This window comes from Micropterus salmoides, unplaced genomic scaffold (genome assembly GCF_014851395.1).
Source record: "Micropterus salmoides isolate LMB-PRFRI ecotype aquatic unplaced genomic scaffold, ASM1485139v1 Ms_hic_scaffold_16, whole genome shotgun sequence".
In the NCBI taxonomy this organism is placed as follows: Eukaryota; Metazoa; Chordata; class Actinopteri; order Centrarchiformes; family Centrarchidae; genus Micropterus; species Micropterus salmoides.
This window is the reverse complement of record NW_024040707.1, coordinates 22,054,996-22,076,268: the sequence shown is the minus strand read 5'-3', so window position 1 is coordinate 22,076,268 and position 21,273 is coordinate 22,054,996. Positions and strand designations below refer to the sequence as shown.

General features: G+C 40.4%; 2 protein-coding genes and 1 long non-coding RNA gene across 3 annotated transcripts; 1 reads left to right on the top strand and 2 right to left on the bottom strand.

Annotated features, from left to right (window-relative positions):
• Positions 1–1,854: 1,854 nt before the first annotated feature.
• LOC119906083 lies at positions 1,855–6,606 on the bottom strand. The gene is made up of 3 exons (XR_005444925.1): positions 6,463–6,606; positions 5,616–5,743; positions 1,855–2,023 (listed from the first exon to the last, which is right to left on the bottom strand). It is a non-coding gene; the product is annotated as an uncharacterized LOC119906083 (long non-coding RNA).
• Positions 6,607–10,254: 3,648 nt separating this feature from the next.
• On the bottom strand, positions 10,255–13,231 carry ela2 (elastase 2). Its single transcript, XM_038722870.1, has 8 exons — positions 13,091–13,231; positions 12,749–12,837; positions 12,552–12,649; positions 11,985–12,107; positions 11,747–11,883; positions 11,017–11,162; positions 10,701–10,853; positions 10,255–10,340 (listed from the first exon to the last, which is right to left on the bottom strand). The coding sequence occupies exons 1-8, from the start codon at positions 13,125–13,127 to the stop codon at positions 10,323–10,325; spliced, it is 801 nt and encodes a 266-aa protein (XP_038578798.1). The 5' UTR covers positions 13,128–13,231; the 3' UTR covers positions 10,255–10,322.
• Positions 13,232–17,286: 4,055 nt separating this feature from the next.
• On the top strand, positions 17,287–20,994 carry LOC119905643 (chymotrypsin-C-like). Its single transcript, XM_038722869.1, has 8 exons — positions 17,287–17,362; positions 17,514–17,602; positions 18,098–18,195; positions 18,506–18,628; positions 18,757–18,893; positions 19,592–19,737; positions 20,649–20,801; positions 20,895–20,994. The coding sequence occupies exons 1-8, from the start codon at positions 17,323–17,325 to the stop codon at positions 20,910–20,912; spliced, it is 804 nt and encodes a 267-aa protein (XP_038578797.1). The 5' UTR covers positions 17,287–17,322; the 3' UTR covers positions 20,913–20,994.
• The last annotated feature ends 279 nt before the right edge of the window (positions 20,995–21,273 follow it).

The window sequence follows — 21,273 nt, the reverse complement described above, 5'->3', positions numbered from 1 at the left end:
ACGTGCCGCCATGTCATGTGCACAGTGCTGAAACTTACTAAGTAGAGCATTTAATAAAAATAACAATGAAATAAGAACTCAAGTGGAACTACACATGTACATATGAAAGAAAATAAAACTTCTATATTAAACTGTAAATTACTGAATTAGCCAGTATCTTTATACAGCCAATAATCCTGTTTGAAAAAGTCAAGGGGGGGACAAGTGAACACATTTAATGTCACTAACACGACATCACACCTGCAGCTCTTTTCATTTACAGTGGTCTTTTACAACAAGAAAATGTGATTGTGATCTCATGGCCCTATTTGAAGGAGGTGATTAGCACACCCGGGGGTGCAAAGTGAAAGGCTATGGGCGAGTTGGAGGATGTCTGGCATGAAGTCACTGCAGTTGTCACTTGGCACACTTAAATCATGTTCTTCAGAACCAAAATGGTGCTAAACACTGGTCACATGCATTGGCAGAGCCGATGCACAGGGGCCACTTAACAGCTTCTTCCCATTGCTGCGTTTTAAAGTCCATTTCCCAGCAGCAAACCCAACCTGGCTATCAAGCCACAACTAATATTGGAGTAGCATAGAGTAGCACTTAATAAATAGAAATGTATTTATTTTTTTCTTGTTTTTCTTGTTGTTTAAAATTTCTGGAATTATACGTCAGTTGTATCTTTATTTAGACACTGTTATACCAGGCATTGATTGAATAATTCAAATGTTAAAGCCCTAGAGATGAAATGACTGCATTCCATATACAGGTTCAACTGTGCTTCAACTTGAAAGGTCCATGCATAGGTCAAATGTCTAACCTCATGGTTCATCCCAGCATCCATCTCACACCCAAAAACATTTTGCCCACACCCTGAGGCCAACAACATGTGTAATATTCGGTTGCCTTCTAACCTTGGATATGGTAACAGATGGACAAGGGTCAAAGCAAAGTCAGGGAGAGCCATCCAGGAATTCTACAAATTGCCAAAAACATCTCATCGCAGCACAGGAGAGGCTGAAAGGTTACATTTGTTCAACATTACCGCTTGTTGGGTTCAGTACATGGACTGGAAACTTCACACCTGCTGCTGTCCGAGGCTCAGCCAGCCTTTGCTGAGACATGGTCTGTTTCTAGTCAAAGAAAATCTCAACACAGATTTTTGTGTTGTAGAATAAAATAAGGCTATTTTCTGACAAATCCCTTTTCATGTACTACCATCCCTGACAGTGTCATATGCCCATCTGCATCTTATTGGGGTAAATCAAAATAATGTCATGAAAAAGGAGCTCTGTAGCTGTTCTGAGGACCCTATATGGTTATCCAACAATATAAATACAAAAGTATACCACAGTGACAGCAGAAAATTTGGGAAATGTTACAGTAAGTCACCGGTACACCCAGCACCAAGAATTAACTTTAGTTTCTAAATCTTGCCCTAGTAAACATTGTTACAGATAACATCACAGCCAATTGACTGATTTTAGCTATAAAGAACCCCAGTTCTGATATTTAAAAAAATCTAACATCTAGGACATTTTTGCATAATATCACCCCACATGAATCCACAGGTTAAGAGAGCCAATATGGTTACAATACACGTAAATATTCTCCACCATCCACCTGCTACACAGCTGATGACCTAAAATGTGTGTGGTTTATTGTCTGTTTAGCTTGTTAAAAAGCTTTAGCTGTTAAGGCTTTACCTTACAGTTGTTGTTGTTGAAAATAATATGTGTAACTAAACATGGATATTATAATTTTAAGTAACAATGGTTTAGGTAAAGTAACCTTTTCTCTGTGTGAAAGAGCTCCAACAGTAATCTGTTGCCATCTTGTGGCAAAAGAAAACAATTTTCAAACACATTTAACACTTAAGTGCAAAAGTGTCATTGATTTTCATCATTTTATGATGAAACACACATTACTGAGGACTATCCTATGTAGAATAAATAAGTTTTACCTGTCTTGCAAAACTCCATTGGTATCAGCCCAGCAGGGAAGTGTTCCTTCATGAAATTCCTCTCAGTTTAACCTGGAAATATATAAAGCCAAATGATGACCTTTATTATGAAGCTCGTGTTATCTATCACAGTTTTATGATAAATAATATGCATTTTGTGTTTACTGTAAGTAAAGCAAGCTTCTGCTGTAAGTCACTAACCAACAAAAAATCTGCCCAAAGCCTTAATTCTCAAACTATTTACCCAGAATTCTCTAAATAACAAAACTTAGAAACACACAAGAAAACACAACAAAATATAGTAATTAAATAGCCATTACAAATAACACTTGATGTGTCACATTAGATTACATGATGTTTTTCATGTAAATCATCTGTACACTGTGCAGGTCCATTATAACCCATTGGTTACTTTAATCATTGCTCAACTTCTCAGCGTAGTTTGTCTGTATAATTCTCTTATCTCATGATTTAAAAACATCATTTTTAAATGTTTAAAAGCACCTGCATATTGTGCATATTGTTGGTCTTCTTGGAGCTGTTAATTGTGTTTCTTGCTTTAATCATATTAAAGTCCTGATTTACAGACCTTTAATAGCTGGCAAAAACTAAAACTTAACAACAGTTCAGGAGGCCCATGAAAGCTTTGCTGGCAAATGTATTAATAATGTGACCGACATATTTCTTTTACTGTTGATCTTGCCCAAAAGCATTAAGCCACTTGGTTAAGTTACAACTTCAATTCTATTAAAGCAGAGTTTGTGAGCAAAATGTTAACGACCAAGGTGAAAGCTTGTGATCTCAAGTAAAAAAACAAAGGACATCATCTGAAAACATCTAAGGTATGGCGGAGGAGAAACTAAAGATAAGGTTGCTGATTTAACTGCCTTGACATGTTTTCCTGTGCTGCTAATGATAATTAACATGCAAATGAGCACTGGGCGCAAAATAGGGGCACAGTGGCTCTCTGTTAATAATTACTGTGGAACATCATGGTTATAAATGAGATCTTTCCAGGTACAGACAGGACAGTAATTGGGGTTGTGACTAAAGAACCTGTAACATAGGAAAATAGTATTGAAAACTGGGTATAATAATGGTTTCTGTTCATTTTATGTGTGCCTGTTCCCAGGGGAAGGTGGTGGTGGGTAAAGGAAATTAACATAATTAAAAATGTTTTTGGTCTCTGGTCTTCCTTGACTCTTTAGTCACCAGTATTCAACTGTCTGCTCTTCTATTTTACAAACAAGAAACTGAGAGATCTAGTTCATAACAGAAGGCCTATTTGTTTGTTTAAATCAACAAACAGAAAACAAAAACATATGTTTGTTTGTTTTCTTTTCTGTTTATCTGTTTTTGTTTTAAACCAGAAAAAACTAAAAATGACTTGTTTTTTTGGTTTTTTTCCGATTTAGTTTTGAAACAAAATAATGAAAGAACAAACCATACACAGATTTGATATAAAACCAATTACCTTATGGTGGACTAGACAGAAGTTTTTAAGGACACAGAAAAGTTGAGTACGAGTTTACTTTAGCTCACTACAATACTCACTCCAGGGAAGAGGTTGTTTGTTCTTCTAGGAAACCTCTGAATCAAGGACGAGCTCTTTAACAGCCTCTTCCCTAACCTCATTACATCATTTAAAGTAAAAGCTGCTTAAATACACAAAGTACAGATGGGTGACAAATTAAAGGAGAACCCAACATTAAGTGTCTTAATATGGAGTCAGGTCAACACGAGCCTGCACAACAGGTCCAGAGCTGTGGCACTGTATTGGAGGGAAGAACACCATGTTTCTCCACTGTTGAGGTGTTTCCCTTTAATTTGTCCCCATCTATAGCACATGGAAATGCTAATCTATTTCCACCGGTCCTACACTTCACACGTCAAAAGGTGATTAAGCAGTTTTGCATGACAATTAGAAAAGAGATGGAAGTTTTCATTTGAAACAGATTCAAATCCATTCCACCTCCAAATTTATATTTTGATATTCCCCATGTTTTTACGTTTTCAGTTTTATCCTCTATTAACTGTGTCCTCTTATTACTGTGGTGAGATCATGCACAAGCTGCATATGGCCTGTAGCTGCTCCTAATCACAATTTAGGTATGGATACAGAAAAGAATTCTAATGTTTATTTTACTTACAGTATTAAAGAAGTTTTGGGACCTCATCATGTCTGATGCTGCACCAGGTGCACGCTGGCTCTGCAAAGCAGCTTTAAATGCACCAAAGTACTATATTTAATCAGACCAGGTGTGAAAAATTGGAAATAAGGAAATCCACTTCTATTGTTAGATTGTCAACAAAACCATCGACTTATCAAATTGCTTCTAATATTTCTAATAGCTTTGACTATATCTGGACATCTTAGGTCTGTTAAAATGGACTCAAGTTGGTATAAATGTTGCAAAAACATGGGCAAAAGCAGATAAAAAGTGAAAGCCACTATAGTATTTTTGAGTGAGCAGGCTTACAGCTGAGATCCCACTTCAATGGTGGCTTGTGCACTTCTGCCTACTTTTTAAGATTAGTACTGCAATAGAGGCTACAGTTTCAGGACCGCATTTCATGGACCCTAGTTTTTCACAACAGCGCCACCTGGTGAATTGGATGACTGCATTTTTAAGTTTCATATTCCACCCAAATACTACTTTCTGCCCAAGTACTTTCTGTCTAGCAATTTAATTTTGTTTGCAAAAAGATGCATGTTGGACAATTTTTGTAATTGGCATTTTTAGCTCATTATCAGGTAAAGTACAGATGGAATCACACGTTGCAGCCTTTGCAGTCACTAGATCTCAACCAGACATTTGAAGGATTGGAGAGAGGTAAGACACAAGACTCTGGGGGATTTATTTCCATTTGATACAAAAAAACAACAAGCAACAATAAATTAAATTAAAAAGATTTAACAAGGAACAAGGACAAGCCTCAGGTTAAAAAGGGACGTTTAAACAGGGACGATGTATCATTATCCCTCCTTGACTGTCTTAAACCACACCGGTGAGTGGTACATCCTAAAACATAATAGAATTTAGGGCTGGACAATAAAACAATAACAATAATTATCGCTTATAATAATTATCAATATAATAATTTTTGATTTTATTCACTTGAATCATACACAAATTAGGACTTAATAATATTATTATTTAGATTGTTTATTTTGTTGAGGAAAATGGACTGAAAAAGCTTTTACTTTTTTACTCGTGCATATTTTATGCATAAAGATTTTAGAATTGTTTTGAATGTTAGATTTGTGAAGTGATCCACTGTTTGGCATCAAGTGTTTAAAATACAATTAACCATCAGGTTTCTTCACTCAGGAGCAAAAATCAACCTTTAAACTCAAATGAAATAACAATTTGATACTTAGTGTGATAATTATCTATATAGAAAGATATGAAACTTTTTATCGTGATAACATTTTTGGCAATATCGTCCAGCCCTAACAGTATTTTATGATCTATTATATATGTGTAAATTATGAATACCCAAAATCTGAATCAAGTATCTCGTCACCACAAACAAATTCATAGAGGGACTTTGTTTGATTCATTGCTCAAATGGAACTGATCATAACATTCAGGATGCTTTTAATGCATCGACTCACTGTATCTCCATTTGGATTTCCAGAGAGAATATTTACAAACTTTACCTTCTTGAAGAACTGCTCAGTTGAAATGGCTAGTTGAGCTACAGGACGGGCAGTGGAAGTCCTTGTAGCATGTAGTGCATCTTATCAATTCTGGCAAAGATCTCTTGTTCTTGGATTGTTATATGCATCTTGAAAAAGAAAGCCTAATTGGTCAAATTGAACATTTTCAGATCATCCCACAGACAAAAGAGGCCCAAGCCTTGTACTGGACCAAAAGACATTTTGAATCTTCTGTCCTGATTTGAGCTTAGTACGTATTTCTGTTAAATCCCTGTATATAGGCTATTTAGTACATGATGATAATCATTTTGAGGTTGGGACTGACAAAAAAAGCATTGTGAAGGTGTCACTTTGGGCTTTGGGCAATCATGACAACATTTCTCACTATTTTCAAAATGTTTACATTCAATTAATGAAGAAATAATCAGCAGCAGCATTAATCCATAATGAAAAAAGGCATTAATTGCAGTGTGATACCAAGAAGTTCAACCTCAACCAACTACAACAGTAAAATCCTGCATTTACATTAATGCATAAGTAATAATAATCTAATGATATAAAATAGTATAGCCTAACATTCACAGTGGACATTTTCCTTCCAGCTTTGAGTACTTTTAATACTTTCAGTACATTTTCCTGATTAAACCGTTTTCAATGCAGTGCCTTTACTCCTAACAGAGTATTTCTACAGTAAGGCATTAGTACTTTTACTTAAGTAAAAAATCTATACTTCATTCCCCACTGGTGCCTTCAGGACTATCATAGGTGGCTACTCACACTTCGGTCAGCTAACGTGAACGTTGCTGCCCAATTTATATTTAAAACTTGTTTCACATTCACTACTCACACACTGTCCATGTAACAATGCGGTCCATTGTTGTGAAATTTGGTAGGTGATGCTGGGGTCCTAGAATCGCGGTCCTGAAACTGCAGCCTCTTCAGAGTTTAAATCTCATGAAAGACAATTTCGTTGTAATGTTAGGTAAATATACAGATAAAGTCGCACATTTCCAAAATTACCTTAACTTATTGCCTTAAGCCAGCACAGTATTTTTTCCACATTAGAGCGTTGTAACATTACATCTTTACGAGAAACTGAGACATGACACGGGTTTTCTGTCCATTATTTTACAAGCTAACTTATCTACTATAATTCTGAGTGAACTTTGAATGCACCTTAACAAAGGTGCATTCAAAGTTCCAACATGTATGTGGCTATTCGAAAGAAGCTAAGGTATTACAAAAAAATTGGTGATAATGAAATTGAGATAAAATAAACAAACCAACCGGAGGGCAGGGGAACTTCTCAAACATAGTTTAGGAGATGTCGCCTCGAGGACGGGTGTGGGTGTGGGCCTGCAGCCAACTTTGCATAATCCAAGATGGCGACAAACGTCTTCCTCGCTAACCACCTGAAAGAAGAGCTTTCCTTGGACCACCGACAGGCTGTGCAGCAAGTTTGGTATAGTGGACATAGTCGAAATTGCAGGTCGTGTAGTTCCACAAACTTGTCATTTGAAATTTTGAAAAATTGAAATTAGTTACACATAAACACCATAACTAAATGGGGCTGCATAGCATCTCTACTTCTATTGTCTTTTCTATTTGGCGTTATAGTGAGTTGATCTCGCTTTTTGCTTTGTTTGCTTACTTGCTTTCTGTTAATACATAGACAAATACACATGTCACAATAGCCTACAAGCAAATGTAACATACAAACAGCACAAGTTAAACATGAACTAAAGGTGCGCCAAAGGCGTGCCATATACAAAAAAGGAAAAGGACTTTCACTTTCCTCTACTTTAGTAGGCGGTTTTTCCCAGTTTCTGATATGTCTGCTGTCCCCCAAATGGATTTTTTTGTGGTGCTCCAATCTTAAAAAAACACATTTGAAAACATTTGACAGCAACATTCCTTTTCAGAAACAATTTTTCCAGTTACAGTTTCAGTTACAATTTTCAACACTGCCACAGTGAACAGTTTTCAAAGGAACAACATAAGAAATACCCAGCTTGTTGACAGTGATGTCTCTGAATTATCCAGAATGACCAGGACATACCACAATTGTATCTGGGAAGAATTTTTGTCTCTCAATTCACGTCTATTGTAAAGAGATGCGGGCAGAAATCTCAGAAGGAGTTATATTTGTACACATAAAATCTAAAATGTCTTATGGCAGTTTGGCTGACAGGTAAGAGAAAAAATAGGTGTTTTGATAAGCCACATTCCTTGAATGGTCATACAGTTATGTTGAAAGGAGCTATGATATAGGTGATATTGCAAAATCTTGGCACATTTATATGGTTGCATGGTATATATTGTCATATTACCCAACTTGTGTATTACTGATTTCTGTGTTACATGTTGCCATGCTAGGTTTATGACCATCAACAGTGTTGTCTGACCTTAATGTCAAATCTTCTCAAATCAGGGAAGCCACCAATGGAGTGTGACAGCCCGGATTTTGTACCTTCTATTTTTAACCAGAGGACCACACAGGGAACTGCAAGGTTGGTGCTCTGTCAGTTGGCATTTAATCAGTGATCACATTCTTCTTAGCCACAACTTTTTTCATGTTTGGTTGATGTATTCTACTTTGATATTGTGCAGTGTTATCTCTTACTGAATAGAGTGTCATTTTTCCTTCACCACAGGGAGTGAACCAGGAAGAGAAAGTGTTCTGGAGCCACTGTTCCACCTGAAGCCATTTAGACCACATTGTCGAATTTTTCTATGAGTTTGTATGCTGCAATGTTAGGACAGATATATCATATTTATGTTAATTTATATGACTTTTCAGATTGTAAAAACTCATGGCTTGTATTCATTTTGAGACCTTGTGACTTGGTGCCGCAAAAATAGATGGCTGCACTCATCCTGCAATACAACCAGCTATTTATGCAGCACTGAGATCAAACTTTGGGTTTATTCTATTAAGGATGAAGAGTCCAAAGTTCAAAACAGGACTGCTGTCATTGCAAGTTTTCAGTTGGCTGTTAAAAATTGTTAAAAGAAGTGCTGTTGTTCAAAGGGATGGGCTGAGTTGGGAAGACCACCTGCTTTGGTTCTCATTAAGGTCAAACGTGGATTCATCAACAGATACATACATTGCTGAGAGTATCATTCTTCAGTGTTTCAAAAATCAGTGAAGAATAGAAAAAAGAGTGGGTAGCTGTGTCTTCTACACTCACCTAAAGGATTATTAGGAACACCATACTAATACTGTGTTTGACCCCCTTTCGCCTTCAGAACTGCCTTAATTCTACGTGGCATTGATTCAACAAGGTGCTGAAAGCATTCTTTAGAAATGTTGGCCCATATTGATAGGATAGCATCTTGCAGTTGATGGAGATTTGTGGGATGCACATCCAGGGCACAAAGCTCCCGTTCCACCACATCCCAAAGATGCTCTATTGGGTTGAGATCTGGTGACTGTGGGGGCCATTTTAGTACAGTGAACTCATTGTCATGTTCAAGAAACCAATTTGAAATGATTCGAGCTTTGTGACATGGTGCATTATCCTGCTGGAAGTAGCCATCAGAGGATGGGTACATGGTGGCCATAAAGGGATGGACATGGTCAGAAACAATGCTCAGGTAGGCCGTGGCATTTAAACGATGCCCAATTGGCACTAAGGGGCCTAAAGTGTGCCAAGAAAACATCCCCCACACCATTACACCACCACCAGCAGCCTGCACAGTGGTAACAAGGCATGATGGATCCATGTTCTCATTCTGTTTACGCCAAATTCTGACTCTACCAACAACCATGCCACGCTCAAAATTGCTTAAATCACCTTTTTTTCCCATTCTGACATTCAGTCTGGAGTTCAGGAGATTGTCTTGACCAGGACCACACCCCTAAATGCATTGAAGCAACTTCCATGTGATTGGTTGATTAGATAATTGCATTAATGAGAAATTGAACAGGTGTTCCTAATAATCCTTTAGGTGAGTGTATACTGCATCCTTTTATAATCTGGTCAGGCAGTGAAACAGCAAAAGCTAATAGAAGAAGAACTTTAGTATATGGACTGTCAGTGTATTGTTGACTATACTGGAATCTTGACAAAGAAAACCTCAAATCTAATTGCACAAACTGAAACCTGGGAAAATAAATCTTCTCATGAAAGTGTTGAACAACATTTGACATGTTCTGCTGCACACAGAGCTGTAAATTTCCCTTCGGGGATCAATAAAGTATTTCTGATTTCTGATCTGATGTTTGTGTGCATTGTCTTTTCATGTATGTGTTTTGCTCTTTGATGCTGTCATGTAATTAATAATAATTAATGTTACTCACTGAGGGCCTCTGGTTTATCAGGTACTGGAGAAATGTATGTGATGTGTCCAAGGGATCATGTCTTTCATTGTTTTACAACATGTACTTGGCTGTACTAGGGCTGAGTGTCTTTGCGATAAATTTAGAATGAATGTCCTCCAGAGGACCTCTTAAAGACAACATGTTCCAATGGTAAGATAGCGCTGACCCTGAGATTAGGATAAAATGTTTGAAAACTCTGGATGAAGGAGAATGTCACTAAACATATGACCAGTTGAATATCGGCCATCTTTGAAGTAAATAACCAACACACAAATGTAATTTTGGTGTCTGATTAAGAAAACACAAGACACTGTATAAGCCACAACATTCTTTATTTGATGCTCAAGTGCAACAACCAACAATGACACAAACTAATCCGCATCTTAGTTCGTGGTCATCACCTGGAAAAAAGAAAATATGAGGAAGATATTTAAAAATGCTCCACAGTAGGGCACTAGAGCATGTGCACTTCTTTATCATAACAATGCTGTTACATTTCATCATTTCTGTTGTAATTTAAATAGTAATTTAACCATATCTGGAAAATTATATTTTTTCCCCCTCCTTTTGAATGAAACCATTTCTCAGATAGAGACACATTATAAGCACAAAAAAATGGCTTCCAGTAGTTTAAGGGTCAGTAAAGCCAACAGAAGGTGAGAAAGTGAAAAAGTTTTACTGCTGTCTGCTTGAGCCAAAAATAAACAAAAATGTATCGAGTGTTGGACAAATATTTTTCTATAAAAAGCTTTTTCACTTACGTTGTTGATCCAGGGGATGTAGGCGCTGACCCTAGTGAAGACGGAGGGCTTCTTGGGGTAGTTGCAGCCCATGCTTGAGCCGAAACTCACCACACCGTGGACGTCCCACGAGCCATCAGGGTTCTGACAGTTGAGAGGACCGCCAGAGTCTCCCTAAATGGGACCAGAGACAAATATAATATTTGACCAAAAATCTGACAGAAGAAGGGTGACACTTTTAGAAAATGTACAGTCATAGATATAAATTCTGAAATGTAGAGGTATGCTTGAATGTAAGGATGGGATTTGGTTTTACAGGAAAAAGAACCAGACTCACGTTGCAGCTAGCCAGCTTTCCATCTCCTCCAGCACAGACCATGCTGTTGGTGACCAGGTTGCCCCACCAGTCAGACCTGGTGCAGGTGGAATGGCCAACCACAGGAAGGAGTGCCTGCTGCAGGATGTCAGCAATAGGACCTCCAGCTTAAAAAGAGAACAGGTCATTCAGATTCAGTCAAGATTAAATAGGTCTACTATCCATTCAAAAGTGAGCAGAAACCCAAGTTTCTTAAAGATGAAAATGTTTTGTAAGGGTTAACAGAAATTACAGATGCTGACTCGAATGAGCTTGTATAAAATCTATTCAGCATATATAATTTTGAGTTATTCACAGTGAAATTGTGAGAAAGGGGGGTAAATCCTCAAAATATCTGTGTTGCAAGCTGTAACCTTCTTTCATTTGTAGATTAGTGGTTAAAAAAAAGCAAAGACAACATCCAAAAATATATAAAGTCATAGAACTACTAGGCAGAGGCCAAACTAAGACAAGATTAAGTCTTGAAACTGAACATAACCACCTCAGCCCTGTTCAGATTAACAGCCACTGAATTTTCAGTTGATGATTAATCCTTTGAGTCCTGTGCAATATATCTGAAAACTGGGAGGAGAAGGTGGGAAAAGATGCCGTGCTCACACAGCTTTAAAAACTGATGTAACATTATGATTATTAAGATGTATATTGCCAGATTCGGTTTCTCTTCTTATGTTTTTTTTCCCGTAGCACTTACTCCAGAGACGGCCCCAGCCAGTGACGTAGCAGGGAGCAGCATTAGGCAGGATGTCACCAGAGTTGGGAAGACAGGCAGCCATGATGGAATCAGAGAATGTGACAGGGGTTGACAGCTTGATCAGGGCAATGTCGTTACTAGAGCATGAATGCAAATACCACATTTAGAAACAGGATGTTAATGAGCATTAATAGTCACAGCAACATAATACAAGATGAAGGGAAATCACTGAGCCCACCGGATATTGTAAGAGTCCCAGTTCTCGTGGACGACGATCTTGGCGGGGCTGATGGCGATGGAACCAGGCTCATTGTTGGTTTTGAGATTGTGTTTTCCCAGGTAGACTCTGTAGGTGCGACTGCTGCTTGGCCACATAAAAGACAGAAACAAGGGTTGGATTTACTTTGATATGGGATCTAACATACAGTGTTCATTTAACTCTTAAAGTGTTTAAATTATCACTGCCAGTGTTAAAGTGCCATAACAAAGTATTAATTTTCTGATATTTATATTTTTCTTAAATAATTTAATTGAATATAAGTAAGAATAGTAATAATCAGTGACCACAGCTAATCAAGGCATTTTTGGTTTAAAGACTAAACTGCAGTGTTGCCAACTCTATAGACTGCTAAAGTATTTAAGTATATGTTTGAGTACATTTTTAAATACAAGCTTATTTTTCATTCCACACTGCCTCTGTCACCTGGCTTGATAAGTGCTCTGTCTACCATAGACCTGGCTCTCTTTGTCCCCTGTACCTCGTATACGTTCTTGATTTCCAATTTCTACAACTTTTTAGCCACACCTGATGCAGTGAGCAGCAGTGAGGACCCACTGGTTGGAGATCAAGGTGCCACCACAGGTGTGGTAGAAGTTGCTGCCACTCTTGTACTGCAGAGACACCTAAAGAGAACAAACAAAGACAGCACATGAATGTTTTATGACTTTATGAAATGGACAAAGGACACAGATTCTTAAAGAAGAAGTTTTAAAGTGACAAACCTGCCAGGGCCAGCTGTTCTCACGGACATCAACTCCACCAACCACCCTGGTGATTACAGGGCGATAGGTGGGCAGGCCACACCCGTAGGCTAAGAAACAACAGTACAGAATATAGTGATTTATAACGGTGTCTTATCAGCAGTAGTATCAAAATGTATTATTGACAATATCAAAAATGTTGTGTGCTACAAAATTCTCTTTTTTAGCCCTAAGAATAAAATGTGAATCTGTTAAATTCTATAAAATCAATGCTCCATATCATATTTCTACACTTTATGTAAAAAGAATGTGGACAGTTTTATGTAGCAACACCCAGCTGGCCAGAGGAATATCAGAGCTTACCACCAGCAACAAACAAAGCCAAGATCACGAACTTCATTATGACAGTCTTCAGCAGAAGTTCAAGCGGGCCTGCTCCTCCTTATATAGTGCTTTAACAGGCTTGCTTAAAAATTTCAAATGTGTTGCATTTGCATTTGCCAGGACAAGCTGGTGGGAAAAATAAATCAACCTTGGAGATAAGTAACTACAGATATCCCTAAATACACCTTATCTCCCCAACTCAACCTCTGTGTGAACCAAACAGGTGTCTTACAGTGGCCTGAGTTGGTCAGGTCTTTTGACAATGTTCATACTCCTTGGTTATACATTCATTTGAAAATGGTCAGTCCAACTGCGTTGTTCTATCAAAGATATTACAACCCTGTTTCCCAAACATTTGAAAATGTGACTATGTGCAAAACAATGAAACCACATATTTAATTGAAATAGCACAAAGACAACTTATCAAATGTTGACACTGAAAATTGTATTGTTTTTGGAAAATTACACACCCATTTTGAATTTGATGCAACATGATTGGAAAAAGTTGTGACAGTGGCAACAACAGACTGGAAAAGTTTTGAAATGCTAAGAGAAAACGCCTGGTGGAAAATGTCACAATGAATTAGGTGAACTGGCAACAAGTTAGTGACATGATTAGGTATAAAAAGACCATCCTGTGATGATTATGGACAGAATGGACCCAAACGCAACGGTTCAGGTTTCTAAAGAGGTTTATTGAGGGAAAAAAGGGGATGTAGAGGGGCTAGAGGAAGGGGGGAAGACGTGGGCGCAGGGGACCGAGGAGCTGGCGGAGCAGGAGAGGTTCAGGCGAGAGGGCCGAGTGGGGCAGGAGGCCGAGGTACTCACCATCAGCCGGGCTGCCACCGCAACAGGGCCCCCCCCCTCAACGGACACCTCCAGGTGGACCCCCCAGCTTGTCATGGTGGCCTCGGTAGAAGTCGGCCAGGAGGGATCGGTCCAAGATTTGGCTGATGGGAATCCAGGAACATTATTCTGGGCCGGTTCACCAGGTACCGTTAGCCCCGGCCCCTACGTCGCACGTCGAGGAGGCGGCGCACCATGTAAGCGGGATGTCCATCGACCATTTGAAGTGTGGGGGGGGGGGGGGTCTGCCACTGGTACGGAGAGGGTGCTGGTGGAAACGGGCTTGATCCGGGAGACGTGAAAGAGAGGGTGGACCTTCAGGTGAGGAGGGAGGGTCAGGCGGAAGACATGGTCGATGAGTAGGCGGGCCATTTCCAGAGGTGGGGAGCTTGGGTAGGGGGACGAAGTGGGCGGATTTAGAGAAGCGGTCGACGATGGTGAGAATGACTGTGTTCCCATTAGACTTGGGGAGACCGGTGACAAAGGGCGACCGGGGACTGGGAGGGGGCGGAGCAGACCGGCGGGCGGCTGATGGGAAGGTTTGGTGCAGGCACACACCTCACAGGCCGCCACAAAGGACCGACAGTCCCTGTCCATGGAGGGCCACTAGAACCGCTGGCGAAGCAGAAAGAGGGTACGGGCCATCCCGGGGTGGCAACTGAACCTGGATGCGTGCGCCCATTGGAGGACCCGGGAGCGGACACTCGACGGGACGTAGAGGCGGTTGGGGGGTCCGATGCCGGGATCGGGCTCAGTGGACTGGACGTGGCGGACAGCAGACTCCCCCTCCCAGACCACAAGAGCGACGAGGCAGGTGCGAGGCATGATGGTGTCGGGGGGGTCCGGGGAGTGGAGCCGGGAGAGAGCATCTGGTTTGGTGTTTCGGGACCCAGGGCGGTAGGAGAGGGTGAAGTTGAATCTATTGAAGAACAAGGCCCACCGCGCCAAAAGACTGAACTCCCGCCAGAAGTTTGTCATCCTTCGGGGAGCGCTGGGAGAGACAGGTGCCGACGCCCACGTCCGAGGCGTCCACCTCTACCACAAACTGAAGGGAGGGGATGGGGTTGGTGAGGACGGCGGTGGAGGAGAACAGGGTCTTGAGGTGGGAGAAGGCTGCAGCGGCCTCCGGAGACCAGGCGAAGGGAACCGAGGTGGATGTGAGGCGGGTGAGGGGGGCGGTGATGGCGCTGAAGTTACGGATAAACTGGCGGTAAAAGTTTGCGAAGCCGAGAAAGCATTGTAGTTGTTTTACGGAGGTGGGAGTTGGCCAGTCAGCGACCGCCTGGATCTTCGAAAGGTCGGCGTGGAGCTGCCCCCCTTCGATTATGAACCCAAGGAACTGGACGGAGGGTGTGTGAAATTCGCACTTCTCCGCTTTGACGAAAAGCCTGTTCTCCAGAAGCTGCTGCAGGACCAGACGAACATTCACGCGGGAGAAAATCAGGATGTCATCAAGGTATACGAAGACGAAGCGGTGGAGAAAGTCACGGAGGACGTCATTGATTAAGGCTTGGAAAACCGCGGGGGCGTTGGTGAGGCCAAGGGCATGACGAAATATTCATAGTGACCGAGGGGGGTGTTAAACGCGGTTTTCCATTCGTCCCCCTCCCGGATCCGCACCAGATGGTAAGCGTTTCTCAGATCCAGTGTAGTAAAGATGGTGGGCTTGGAGAGGGACTCAAAGACTGAATCCATGAGCGGAAGGGGGTACTTGTTTTTAATGGTGATGGCGTTGAGCCCCCGGTAATCGATGCAGGGGCGAAGGGTCTTGTCTTTTTTAGCAACGAAAAAGAAGCCCGCCCGGGGAGGAAGAGGGCCGGATGATGCCAGCAGCTAAGGAGTCTTTGATATACTGCTCCATAGATTCTCTCTCCGTTGTACAGGTGACTGGAAGGGAGGGGGGCGTCCGGGAGGAGGTCTGACCCTCAATGACGGCTGTGTACCAGGCCAGGGCCCGGTCGCGGAGTAGCCCAGCGACGTAACAGATCTTGGCCTCGTCGGACTGGAAAGTTACTGGTTGCCTCTTAAACACCAGGGCACATTGCACCAGGAAGCCGTCACACGTGCCCAAAACGCCGGAAAACTTGTCTGGGTGGGACACCGGAGACTCGCGAGAGAAGTACGCGCCGGCAGGGGCGCTCGGGGCAAAGTCAGCGCTGCACCTCCTCGCCCAGGGAGCAGAGCGCATCGGATACCGACTGGAGACGGGCCGCATGCTGATCGAGAACAGCCCCCTGAGAGACGATGGCGTGAATGATTTCCAACGGAGTGGGGTCGGTGGGGGGGTGGGGGGGAGTGTGCTGGGTCCATGGTGGCTTGATTGTTCTGTGATGATTATGGACAGAACAGACCCAAACGCAACACTTCAGGTTTCTAAAGAGGTTTATTGAGGGAAAAAAGGAGATGTAGAGGGGCTGGAGGAAGGGGGGAAGAAAGTGGGAAGTGTTCACTTTTGTTCTTTTTTAAGTAGTTGTGGAATTTATTTAAATTAATCCCACATTAGTGTTTTGATGAGATTATGTGGTTGAGACGTACAAAACACTTAAATATTATATAAATAAAATAAAATGGTATACATAATTAATGTTTTAGCAAGGTTTAAAAGTGATATACATAAATCATGTAGTAATGTGGTGTGTAATAAAGTTGCATTTTACTGTTACATTTGTTGCAGCAGCTTTGCAGCATTAACATAGTTTGGTTTCTGTGGCGGCTTCAGAGTACTGTTGATGTAGTGCAGTGGTATTCCTCAGTGGGTACTTTGAAAAGCAAACATTTTTTGTCCTGCCCCAACTTCTTTTCTGAAACAATTATAGATCAAATGCTGACATTTAAGTAACATCAAATATTTAGTCAACTGTTGTTGCTATATTTTTGCTATGATGCAGACATTAGTGAATCAATGCAGAGGACTTGGTGTTTCATCCACTATATTTCAGAGCAGATATTGCAATCAAACCAAATGAACAAGCCTGTTTTAATTTAGCAAGGCATGTGGAATTTCACTACTACACTAATAACTCTGTACTGCTTAATTGCACTTGTTAAAACAGAACTGTCACAATGTCAATTCCACATGAGGTTCATGAGCAACGGAAGCTTCAGCTACTGGAGGAGGCAATGAATTTCTTTGTAAGGAAATCAGAGTAGGGAGGGCTACATTTGATTGTCAACTCCAGCTCAAGTTAAAAATTTGTCAAACACCTGGCCTTGGCCTAGTATTCCTGGCAATTTATGGGCATGTCACTGTTAAGATTTGTCATAGGGCAAATTTCCAAGAATTTGACCCAGTTTTGTAGGTTGCATAACATCGTGAAACCTATAAATATGTCACATGTTTTACTGCACACTGTGGAGATACAGACATGATGAAGTTTGTGGTTATCGCTCTCTTTGTTGCTGGTGGTAAGGAGCTTTTACACAACACACTATTAAGGCAGTTTTAAGCCATGTTCACATAAACTGTTTCAGCTTTCTCTAATAACTGAATGCACATTAACAGTTGTGTGCACCTGTTCACAGTTTTAAAAGAGTTTTTCTCTGTCTGTCTACTCAGCCTATGGGTGTGGCCTGCCCACCTTCACCCCTGTGGTGACCAGGGTGGTTGGAGGAGAGGATGCCAGGCCTCACAGCTGGCCCTGGCAGGTGAAGCATGCTAAGTGATGAGTTTCACTCAGAAAACAAGACATCAAATGTCTGAAAAATATTTAATTTAGACTGCAAAAGAGTGGAGTAAATTACAGGTTTATAGCTAAGATATATAGTGTAGTATGCAAAAGTATAAGGCAAATATATAATTTTAAATTGAATAAAATTACATAAATGAAATACAAATAGACAAAAAAAAGAATGGACCAGAGATATAGTTATAGATACAGTTATCGAGTGGTTAGATTGCAGTAAGTTGCCCAAATTTAGTAAAGGAAATAAAAGTGCAATAATGAAAATAATCAATCAAAGGCACAGAAAACCAGGACAGTTTTTAAGAGGTTAAAGCTAAAATTGGAAAAAGACTCATGAGTAGGAGACATAAGCTGGATGAAATATCAGCTGCATGTGTGCCTGTAGTCAGTAAGTCTTTGAGGGCAGACATAAAAAAGAAAAGATAAAGCTTGTTCATTGTCCATGTGTATGTTTTAGATTTCCCTGCAGTACAACAAACAGGGCGAGTGGAGGCACACCTGTGGAGGTACTCTGATCTCTAACCAGTGGGTCCTCACTGCTGCTCACTGCATCAGGTATGAAACAATGGAGTAGGTTATTATAACTCAATGCAGCACTGACACAAATATCTATATTAAATGCTGTATGGTCACATGCAACATCAATGATTGTACTCATCACAACCCACTTGCACATTTCTGCACTTTCTTCACTTTTAGGACAGAACAGTAGAAAAAAATGCTTGTCAGGACAACTGTATTTCCACATAGAATCAGCAAAACATGATTGGTATTGAACTAGTGTTTTATTTTTCTACACTCCTAGAAACTTAATCTCTGAGCTAATACATCACTGCTTCATGTCCTTCTCCCTGGCAACTTGCAGCACTGGCAAGGAGTACAGAGTAGCCATGGGAAAGCACAACCTGATAGAGACAGAGAAGGATGCTGTGTTCATGGGCACCGCTAACATCATTGTGCATGAGAAATGGAACTCCTTGTTCATCCGGTAAAAAGAAAATAGAAAATACTTGGCAATGAATTGTGAAACTTTGCTGCAAATTAAAAAGATCCTTTCAGTAAACATTACAGGAAATATCAGGTCTATGATGAATCTAAATGTGTGTGTGTCTCCAGTAATGACATTGCCCTGATCAAGCTTGAGTCCCCCGTCACCTTCTCTGACACCATCATGGCTGCTTGTCTCCCTGCTGCTGGCTTCATCCTCCCTCATGACAATCCCTGCTACGTCACTGGATGGGGACGCCTCTACAGTGAGTGCCCAATCTACCATCATGTTGAGACAAAATCAGTTTCCTATGTGGATTACTATTTGTAATTATGGCAGTTGCAGCTGAGAAAGCATTCTTTACTGCTGTTTTATTACAATATTATAGTTTTCTTAGTATTTAAGTTAGTATACAGTATTATCTTAGTATTTGGACTTTTATTTAAGGTTCTACAGCAGGGTATGTACTACAAAGGTTCAAGTAAAGAAAGAAAGAGGCTTAGTGTGCAGCCATTAAAGCCCAGTTTACCATGCATTATGAGTGTAGTAATGGATATATGTCCTTTCATGTCAGATTGCTTTAAAAAGCTTATTTTCTATAATGAAAAAAATATTACTTGGCTACTTACCAAAGACAATACTTACAGTTTCTGACAAAATGCTATATGCTAAATTGTTTAATTACAAGCAAAGTCATTTAAATTATGTTTTTTATAGTGCAGATGTTTGTAGTTATCTCTAGTTAAGTTAATTAAATACCGACTGGATTTTTGTTAGATTTTTTTTACTGCAGAGTGGATTATGACTCAATAAAAATGCATTGCAGTTGTAGTTGTAAGTTTAACAGGGTGGATAAACAATATTTATTTGCCTAATCCTTCTCTAATAAAACAGCTGTCTCGACAAGGTTGTGTTTCTCACCAGTATTTTACCTGAGCTAGTGTGCATCTCTCCGCCATACAGCCGGAGGTCCCATTGCTGACAACCTGCAGCAGGCTCTCCTGCCCGTGGTGGACTTCGCTACCTGCTCCCAGCCTGACTGGTGGAGCTTTCAGGTGAAGGACACCATGGTCTGCGCAGGTGGAGATGGAGTTGTGTCTGGTTGCAACGTGAGTCTAAAATAATTTATGACACAATATTACAAATCATATCGTACCATCAATGCTTTCTGACCTCAGTGAACTGGACACCATGCAAGCAACACTCCTTTTTCCTATTTTGTCATGCATCAAACAGAGAATCATCAGTTTAAATTCTGTACGTCACACAAAATATTCGCAATCTAACAACAAAGTACAGCTGCAACGATTAGTCTTAATTGATTAGTCAATCATCAGAAAATGAATCATCAATTATTTTGATAACTGATTCATTGTTTAAGAAATGTGTTATACAAACTGGTTCCAGCATCTGAAATTTGAACATTGGCTGTAAATGTCCTCTATGATATGATACTAAAATACATATACACATATATATACATACTCCGTATTTGTATAGCGCCTTTCTAGTCTTTTCGACCACTCAAAGTGCTTTTACACTACATCTGCATTCACCAGTCATACACATTCATACACTGAGCCTAAGTGCTCAAACGGAAACTAACAATCACACAGATTCATACACTGGCGGAACAGCCGCCAGGGGCAATTCGGGGTTTAGTATCTTGCCCAAGGACACTTCGACACGCAACCAGGGGGAGCCAGGGAACCCGCTCTACCTCCTGAGCTGCAGCCGTCCCATATATATACATATGTATACATACATATACATATACACACACACACACATACATATATATGTATATGTGAGATTGATATTTGAGATTCTTCTTTTGATTCTGTATGCTATTCCCAAAAAACTGTCTCCTAAAATGCCTTTTTATGTGAATAACATTCAATATTTCAAAGGAAAAATGTAAAGGAATGTCTGTAAGGTATTATGAAATGTAAACATTAAGTGCCTTATGAGGACAAGAAGTTACTGTTAAATGTGGAATTTGCACACTCCTGTGATTCAGGGGGACTCTGGAGGTCCTCTGAACTGCCGGAACACTGATGGTGCCTGGGAGGTTCACGGCATCGTCAGCTTTGGCTCCGGGCTCAAATGCAATTTCCCCAAGAAGCCCACCGTCTTCACCCAAGTCAGCTCCTACACTGACTGGATCAGCTCTGTAAGCTCCTGAGCCTCTCATTAAATCACCTCAGAGGTTGAAGTCATAAAAATTATAACTTATCTAATAATATCTCCTTCATCTCTCCCACAGAAAATGGTGGCCTATTGAAGGGACAGGCTTTGGGGATCAAAGCCACAATGTACACATACAAAATAAATAAAACTATTAATCAAATAAAATGTTGAGATTATTTGTGTTATTTTATGTTTTAATTGTCAGGTTAGCAGTGTGAAAAGCAACCAAGCACAATTTAAATTGGAGGCACCTGAACATTCAGTTAATTTAATAAGTATATAATCTACTAAGTTTGATAAGTGATACTTAAATAGCAGAAAAGGATCCAATGTTCCACAATGGGAGTAGTGATGGGAAAATCCTATCACCAACCATATGCTATGTCTCCAGTCTCCACCACTTGTTTGACTTTCTGCATGTGTCAGTCAAGTTTCCCAGGGCAGTCTGAACACTG